Raw genomic sequence first — 8,904 nt, 5'->3', positions numbered from 1 at the left:
TTGTGAGTGACGAAAACAACACTTTGAAATCCGATCTGAGCGTCCAGACTGACCCGCATCTGTAGGAATCTGACCGGAGTCGTATTTCCAACCACCTCCAAATGTGGTTTAGAGCTGATTTGCAGAAATCAGAGTTTTTTCTGTTCAGATTATCAGTAATGAATCTGGATACGACAGTAATCTGATTTGGGCTGCAGTCTGAAGGTAGCCATAGTACTTTTTTATTTTCCTATTTTTTAGTGTTTTGATCTTTACTGTTCATTCTTTGTCTCATAACTTTTGGGGATTCTTTATCCATATCCTCCTTCTTCTCCCTCTTTGTTAGTCTGAAACTCCTCCTCCCTTCAGTCTAATTTCCTTTACAGTTCTGTTTACCTTCTTTTCCCATGAGTCCTATATCTGTTCACCAAGAATCGGTCTGACCTCCTAACTCAAAGCACAGACCACCCAGAGTTACCAGAATACCCCATACAGTCATCCAGTCTCCCCTCAAGCCACCTGACTACCTGGTGAAAGCAGAAGATCATTTACACCAGTCAGGCAGAACATTCTGACCACCTCCTTGTTTCTGCGCTCTGCGATTGTCCAGTTTATCAGCTCCACTTATTGCATAGGTGCACTCTGTAGTTCTACAGTTACAGACTGTAGTCCATCTGTTTCTCTGATACTCTGTTACCCTGTTCTTCAGTGGTCAGGACCCCCATGGACCCTCACAGAGCAGGTACTACTTGGTTGTTGTGCTGGTGCGAGTGGATCAGACACAGCAGTGCTGCTGGAGTCCACTCACTGTCCACTCTATTAGACACTCCTACCTTGTCGGTCCACCTTGTAGATGTAAAGTCAGAGACGACAGCTCATCTGCTGCTGCACAGTTTGTGTTGGTCATCCTCATTAGTGTGGTCATCAGTGGTCACAGGACGCTGTTTGCTGGATATTTCTAGTTGGTGGACTATTCTGAAAACCTCCAGCAGCACTGCTGCGTCTAAACTACTCAGACCAGCACAACACACACTAACACACCACCGCCACATCAGTGCTACTGCAGTGCTGAGAATGATCCACCACCCAAACAGTACCTGCTCTGTGAGGGTCCATGGGGGTCCTGACCACTGAAGAACAGGGTAACAGAGTATCAGAGAAACAGATGGACTACAGTCTGTAACTGTAGAACTACAGAGTGCAGCTATACGGTCAGTGGAGCTGATAAAGTGGACAATGAGTGTAGAAACGAGGAGGTGGTCAGAATGTCACGCTTGACTGGTGTATAGTTATATCTAATTTTAAGTCCAGCGTCCAGATCTGAGCAGATCTTGTCGAGTGTTTCCAGTGTTACTTGCTCCCCTGCTTTACATTTTTGTTCCTCCGCAGTGGAGGTGACCCTCGATCCCGACACGGCTCACCCAGCTCTGCTGGTCTTGGACGACGGGAAGCGAATGCGTTGCATCCCGGAGCCGCTGGACGTCCCGCGGCATCGCCAGCGTTTCGACGGCTGGATCTGCGCTGTGGGAACCGAGGGTTTCTCCTGCGGGAGGCGCTACTGGGAGGTGGAAGTGGGCGACCGAGACTGGAGACTCGGAGTGGCCAGAGAATCAGCCTTGAGGAGAGGATATGACTCTCTGAACACGCACAGTGGCTACTACACTCTGAGGCTGGAAAGAGGGACCGAGCTGAAAGCCCTGACCTTACCAGTTACTCCGCTGACCCCTGCACCGATGCCCAGGTGGGTAGGCGTGTACCTGGACTACGAGGAAGGTCAGCTCTCCTTCTATGACATCCAGAGGCGGAGTCACATATACACGTTCTGCGAAAGGTTCACCGAAACGCTTTTTCCCATCTTTGGCACGGCGGAGATGGTCAGAGACATGGTGGTCAGACCGGCCGGCCTGCGGTGGCCCTGCTTCTGTAACGGACCCTGCCTGTTTGGCTGATTCAAACACAAACCTAAATCTACGTGAATCGTCTTTTCTGACCATCTCAGCTGAAAGTGGTCATTCTGCTCAGTAGGTAATGTGGAAAACTAGGCTTGGATCTTCCGCAGCACTTATTCAGTACAGCAGGACATTATAACACCCTTATAAAGCCCTTTGTAAGGCTTATTAAACCAGGTCTGGTAATTAAGTGGCTGTTCATACTGCAAAAATGATATATTGGCAAGTGTAAGCATCTTAAATGTAGTTAATAATTCTGATATTTCTCATTATGAGATTGTTGTAAGAATATAATATTTTATTCCACCTGTTTCTGTACATTTTTACTTGTGTGTAGATTTGGGGAAAAACGGCTCGACTTTCAGTAGAAAAACAAAGTTCAGCTTCTTTTATTATAAGGGTTTAAAATGACGTCACCGTCTATTAGACTGGAGAGAAGAGCTACAGCCTCACACGACGCCCAGCTTCTGAATGGAGCTTATGGAATATGAACGTTATGAAGAACATGACGAGGTGTGGTTTGGAACCAGTTAAAGAGTTAAAGAGGTTCTAAAGGCTTCTGTATCTCAGACATGAATAAAGATTCAAGCCTGAAATGTTTACACATTATCTTCTGGGCACAAGAACACTGTTTACTGGAAATCTCACACAAAGCATGACGTTTCTCTCACACTTCTACTGATTTACCAGCGCACTGATTAAACACGCCGCCTCTCCAGGTTTGGGGACACTTTGTTGAGTTGATTTTGACCGGGTAAAAGTATGTTGGTTGGGTAGCATTACTTCTACTGAGCGCCCTCAGCAGCGCCCTCTAGTGCCAGACAGACCTACAAGACATTGTTTAACAGCTGCTCCTGGAGAAAAATTGAACCGACTGAACTGCTTTTTATATTGAATTTGAGCCGTTATTGCAAACCAGCAAAGAAAACATGCTCAACTATATTAAAATCAGTTTGAAAGATGAAGTGTCCCCAAACCTTTAGCGGCCAGTGTAGACACACACAAGTAGTGAACCTGTAGATGGAAAAGTATTTCATTTATTTTAGCTTTTCTTATGTAAAAATCTGCTGAGGCTGGTTAAACCGGCACATACTGTCTTGCTTTTGCCTGTTTGGATTTGCTTTAGTTAATGGAACCAGTAAACACCAAACTGGGCCAAGTTCGTCATATTAAATAAGCTGTTTATTTGTCTTGTAAATTAGCTTTTTTAATGCATCGTTTGTTTTTCATGCAGCTCACGCAGTTGTTTAGCATATAACCTGAGCAGGTCGATGTTCTTATCTGCATACATTTAATATTCTGTAAATCTAATGAAGCGCTGCAGTGTTTCAGTACTTTGCCTGCGTTTTGGTCTCTTTTTAATAAAAAAACTCACACACAGCTGCTTTATTTGTTTTATTATACTGTAAACGTAAAAGTTGACATGTTTAATAGAAATTCTTTTGCTGATACTGAACTGTCAGTGGATATGATGGACGATATTTTAAGTAAAGTAAAAATATAAAAATACTAACAATGTAATACTTAAGCAAGATATTCATGAAAAATACAGATAGTAAAACTTCTCCGAAGTGGCAGAAGCAAATTTATCCCAGCAAACGTTGATATACTGTCAAACCGAGCAACAGACGCTCAAGCGGAGCCAAACGTCAGTCACACATTTAGAAAATAAACTGATTTGTGTTAGAAAAGAGACTGACATGGCATTACGTGTGAGCTTTGATGTAAAAAGAAAAATAAAGTTCGCACTTTATTTGAAGGGAACTCATTCCACATGCATGATAATTGAATAACATGTTCCAAAAGCAAAGCAATACTTCACCGCTTATAAGCACCCTATGTCAGTATTTGTGATGATGTATCAGACGATGTGAAGCATTTTATGATCCTGTGTCAACAAACCGGCCCTAAAACTGAACTTGCGTTTGCTCCATTTGTAACACTGTTATTAACCATCATTCCAAAGTAATGAACACCTTATGTCAGCTCTATGAAACATGACAAAGTGGAATCTTCTGCCTTATAAACTCCATAATAATAATAAATGGAACAAAAAAAGCTTTTAGAAAATATCCAATGTACTTAATTTCATCAAATATTCTGTCATCTTGTGAAAACGCACTGCTGTTGCTTTGTGAACATGGTAATATGCGTGTGTTATGAGCTATGTAGCCTTCAAATGAAGTGTTGTATCAGAAATCACGAAAAAAATCAAACATATAAAAATATATATTCAGAGTTGAAGTGGAAGGTGGAATATTACCCTAAACTAAAACTGGTCTGTACAGACACGCACACAGTGAAGCGCACATGGTTTTGGCACAATTTGAAAAAGAGAGAGTAAATCGCTGCTGTCGGACAAAAACCTCGTATCTCCGTTTTTCAGTTTTTGACATAATTTGAAAGTACCTATGGTTCTAAGTCCTCTGTGTACATTTCACAAGGAAAGGACCAACAGAAATTACCTAAAATTATTTGGAAAAAATTCTGGTTCCATTGACTTACATTAAAAGTAGAGTAGGTTTTTTCCTTCTCCTGTAAAGTTCCCATTTTGGAGATACGAAGTTTTGATCCGACTAAATATATATTGAGATAATTAGAAAAGGCCTGTTGTTCTTCACATTGTGTGTAAATTTCATGATGAAAGGACTGAAAGGAACGGGCTAAAATTTCTTGGAAGGAACTCTGGTTCCATTGACTTACATTAAAAGTAAAGTAGTTTTTTTGCTTCTCCTGTTATCTTCTGATAACCACTATATGTGTGTGTGTGTGTGTGTGTGTGTGTGTGTGTGTGTGTGTGTGTATTTTTGGACTCTTTATCTAGAGAACAAAAATAGTTCCAACCCCAAAGTCAAACTTAGTTCCATCAGGTTCGATCTAGAACCTTATAATTCCAAACAGAAAGTGAGTTCTCAGGATTAGAAGATTCTATCTGCATATATGGCAGGAATTAGTTTGATAACATTCAACAAAACAGTTGTTTTTACAGTGACATTCTGAGAAAGATGACTCTACAGTTGAACACGGCGGTTTGAAACGCTGCTCCTTTCTTTCCATAAATATATCGTTGCTGTTAGAGCAAAACTTACGTCTCCAAAACGGAAACTTTACAGGAGAAAACATTCCACTTTTAATGGAAGTCGGTGTAAACATATATATTTTTTCCCATGTAATTGTGGACCACTTGCACTGGTCTGTTCATCATGAAAGTCTCACACAGTGTAAATGTCAAGGAAATTTTTAAATTACATTAAAATATTAAAAACAAAAGTGTAGATACGAGGTTTTGATGTGACGGCGACACCACGTGTGATTAGTATATTATCATTAGTATATTCAGCAGTAGTTTCAGCTGCTGCGCTGCTTCACATCAAAATGAAATTCGTAGTTTGGTGAAAGAGTTACGCGGCTAATGTAGCTAACTAGCGATGGTAGCTTATACCCCACCAACTGTCCTCAAACCGTGTGGCCTGTTTGTCTAATGCTTTATGGCAATGCTGAGCTCATAATTTCGTCATGCCAACTGACATAAGCCTTTATAAGCGTCGCCGTTTATGCTTATTTCACCAGGTGTCGTCCGTCATAAAGGCTACATCTGCCAATTTCATCTCTAATAGTCTGGTTTTTTAACACTGTACACTCTTAAAATGGGTTCTTCAGTAAAGTGAATGGTTCTGTCTAAAACCATTTGCATGGTGAAATGGTTCTTCAGCCTGATGAAGAATGTCTTGTAAATGGTCCTCAGTGGCAGTAAAGAGGGTTCTGCTGTCATAATGATGTTTTGGTGCTACATAGAACCACTTTCAAAAAGGTTCTCACACATTCCCCATCAGAAGAACCATTTAAACATGAAAGGGAATGATTCTACATAGACCCATGAACACTCAGAGATCCATGACATCCTTAAATGGTTCTTTGCATGATGTAATGGTTCTTTATAGCACCAAATGTACAGCAAATCTTTTTAGGCCTGCATAGAACTTAACAGAATCATTCCCTTTACTAAAGGACCCTTGAAGAACCATCTGATTTAAGAGTGTATGGTACACTGTTATCTACCTTTGGGGTAAAAGGTGTGGGGGGGGGGTTGGATTTTGCCCCAGACTGTGGCGTTAAAGCCGTTGTGGCGGCAGGTCTGGGTCTGGGGTCAGACTGTGGGCCTGTTTACGGGACAATGTCTGTTAATCTGTGAAATCAGGCTTCGTAGTACTGCTTCTCCACCCGCTTAGTGACGGTGGATGTCACTCCTCGCTGGACCATCTCCACCTGCCGGGTCATGCTGCCGCTCGTCTCCACATGCTGCGTGATCTGCCTGCTCGACATCATCATGCCGTCTGAAACAAACACGAGCGACAAGTCAGGAGACAAAACGTCGTAACCTAGTTTAAACTGAAAAGACCTTTTTAGTGCAGATTCAGTGACGGTTTTCAGTTCGATACTCAAATAAAACAGGTTTTAGAAACTAAATTCCATCGTCCATCCATTTTAAGTCAGTTTGCAAGTGTTTTGTTACTTCAATTTATAAAACGGTTCTGGCCACGCAGGAGACGTTCTAACTGTCTAAGCAACGACTTTGTCGCTCAAGCCATTTGAACATTTTTACTTTTACTTTCAGAAGATATCGATCACGTAACCAAAGTTCAGAGTAATATGGTTTTAGATTGTGGGTTTTTTTTTTGTATTTTTCAAGAATTCCAACCTTAGATATTTACTAGCATTTTGTTCTGAACTATTTTAACCCAAGGCATTAATAGAGATGGTAACAAACTAAGTCCATAGAAAATCATCTTTTATAGGGTTCTTTCTGTTGGGAGGAGTCTGTCCCAAACCCAAACCCCTAGATTTCTGAAAATGATAAAAAAAAATGTAAAAATGTAGATGTTGTTTTACTAAAGATCTCTTTGACTTATTTTAAGGTTGAAAGATTTTGATTTATTATGGTTTTTATTATTAGCCAAAAAAATATGCTGCCCCATGTTTTCATGTCACTTCAGAAATGCTGAGTTTTAGTCAGTAGGTGGAGCCTTATTTTAGCCACGCCCCTGCCTTTCAGAGCAGGAATTGAGGCTGCATCCCTGTCCCTCATGGCCACATGGTGAGCAGTTAGATCCCATTGTTTTGATGTGAATGTGTCCCAAAATCTGAAAGTCAGTGAGGAACATTAAGAATTGTCATACTTTCTGCAGCTCAGCACTCTTTAGTGTTTTATTGTAAAATATGATGTTCAAAGCTGTGTTTGCTGAATGTTTCAGTGCAAAATGAGCTAAAATTGTCACTAAAACAGTCACTACTGAGACATTTGGTACAGTTTGGGTAGAGATATGTTAAAAAATGGGATATATAAAAGCACAAAAAGTAAGGAAATTGTTTCTTTGTTGTAACAATGCTTCTTGGCAATAAATCTTATACCGTTGGAAAACCTGTTAATGTCCCGACGCGGAGAAACGCTATGCTGATTGCTGCACTGATAGAGTAACATCTTTTAGTGGAAGCAGTGTGATGGTGTGGGGCGGCATCTCCCTCACTGGAAATATTAGGCTTATTTTTGGAGGCAATCTCAATGCAGTGAGATACCGAGATGAAATTCTGTAACCAGTGGCAATCCCATATCTCCACAGTCTGGGACCCAAACTCTGATGACAATGCTCGCCCCCACAGAGCGGGGTTTATCAGAGACTACCTCCAGATTTTGGGAGTGGGGAGGATGGAATGGCCTGCCAGCAGTCCTGACCTCAACCCCATTGAACATGGCGTGTTGTTCGTACCAGAGTGACCAACACAACCACGTTGGCTGACTTGCGACAAATGCTGGTTGAAGAATGGGATGCCATCCCACAGCAGTGTGTGACCAGGCTATAGGAGATGCCAGGCTGTTGTGGCTACTGAGGCTCCTGTTTGTTAAATGAATAAATTGTTAAATTGCCAATATGTCTTGTTTCTTCAAACTTCAATCATCCAGTCCACCAAACACCAAACGAGGCAATGGCAGAATAAGCTGTTTGGCATTAGCAGAGAGGATTTGGCAAATTTTTCATGGGCGGAACCCACATACTCAGCTCCACTGCTCATCCCACCAATGCATGTTCCTTACAAATGTGGCACCATTTAAAAGGGAAATTAACAGGCTTTCCAACGGTATAAGATTTATTGCCAAGAAGCATTGTTACAACAAAGAAACAATCTAGCAAACACAAATTTCCTTACTTTTTGTGCTAAGTTTATATGCATCTCATCATATGGGATCATGACTTTAGATCTTACTGCTGAGTGATGCTCCTTGTGGTCTCAGTGGTTCTGTGTCCATACGTACCTGACGTGACGAAGGGTTCTGAGAACATGGTGTGGCTGGTATGTGTGCTGGTCTGTGTCGGAAGGTTAAACACTTCTCTCCTCATCAAAGACGAGCTGCTGTACTGACCCATAGATCCTGATACAGATAGAAAAAAAAGAAAAGAACACTAAAGAACCTACAGAAGCGGTAAATTGTGTTGCGCTGAATATGAGGGAACAAAATCAGCTTCATTCAAATGTATTTATCACCCTCAGTAATTTCATAACATTAATTCGCTTGTAGAACCTGAACATGGAGATCACGTGATCTCAACAGAGGAAACAGAGATTCCAGTTATCACCAACGTCCGGCGAGAGCAACAGCGTCTGCATGTTCAACCAGTGGGTGTCTATATCATGTGTCATGTACAGTCAGTGAGTGTATCTATATCATATGTACAATCAGTGTATATATAATGTCATATATCCAGTCAGAGAGTGTGTGTGTGTGTGTGTGTGTGTTCATATCATGTCACTCATATGAGTGTTCATATCATGTATACAGTCAATATAAAGTGTATATAAAGTGTATATATCATATACATAGTCATGACACACCACTGTGAACCGGACGGCACTAATAACCTATTACATTGACTTGTTTACCTGTTAACTATGACCCCCTAATGTACATGCGGTTCAGAAG

The 8,904-nt window shown here is 41.3% G+C and overlaps 2 protein-coding genes across 10 annotated transcripts in view; one reads left to right on the top strand and one right to left on the bottom strand.

Moving 5' to 3' along the window:
* zgc:194990 (uncharacterized protein LOC568410 homolog) overlaps positions 1-2,271 on the top strand; it is a 23,049-nt gene extending 20,778 nt beyond the window's left edge. For all 6 annotated transcript variants that reach the window (XM_017687546.2, XM_017687545.2, XM_017687549.2 and 3 more), the window contains one exon: positions 1,369-2,271. In XM_017687546.2, the coding sequence (XP_017543035.2) occupies positions 1,369-1,928 (560 nt within the window). In that variant the 3' untranslated portion in view covers positions 1,929-2,271. The remainder of the gene's footprint in view (positions 1-1,368) is intronic.
* A 1,039-nt stretch (positions 2,272-3,310) lies between these two features.
* The window catches only part of itgb4 (integrin, beta 4), a 91,289-nt gene continuing 85,695 nt past the window's right edge, over positions 3,311-8,904 (bottom strand). For 3 of the 4 annotated variants that reach the window (XM_037535807.1, XM_037535810.1, XM_037535808.1), the window contains 2 exons: positions 8,239-8,355; positions 6,123-6,262 (listed from right to left, as the gene is read on the bottom strand). In XM_037535807.1, the coding sequence (XP_037391704.1) occupies positions 6,123-6,262; positions 8,239-8,355 (257 nt within the window). Of the gene's footprint in view, positions 6,263-8,238; positions 8,356-8,904 lie in introns of all 4 variants that reach the window. The other variant, XM_037535809.1, reaches the window with a different exon arrangement.

This window comes from Pygocentrus nattereri, chromosome 28, assembly GCF_015220715.1.
Source record: "Pygocentrus nattereri isolate fPygNat1 chromosome 28, fPygNat1.pri, whole genome shotgun sequence".
NCBI lineage: Eukaryota > Metazoa > Chordata > Actinopteri > Characiformes > Serrasalmidae > Pygocentrus > Pygocentrus nattereri.
The sequence above is the reverse complement of the archived record's forward strand: the minus strand, read 5'-3'. Positions and strand labels throughout refer to the sequence as shown.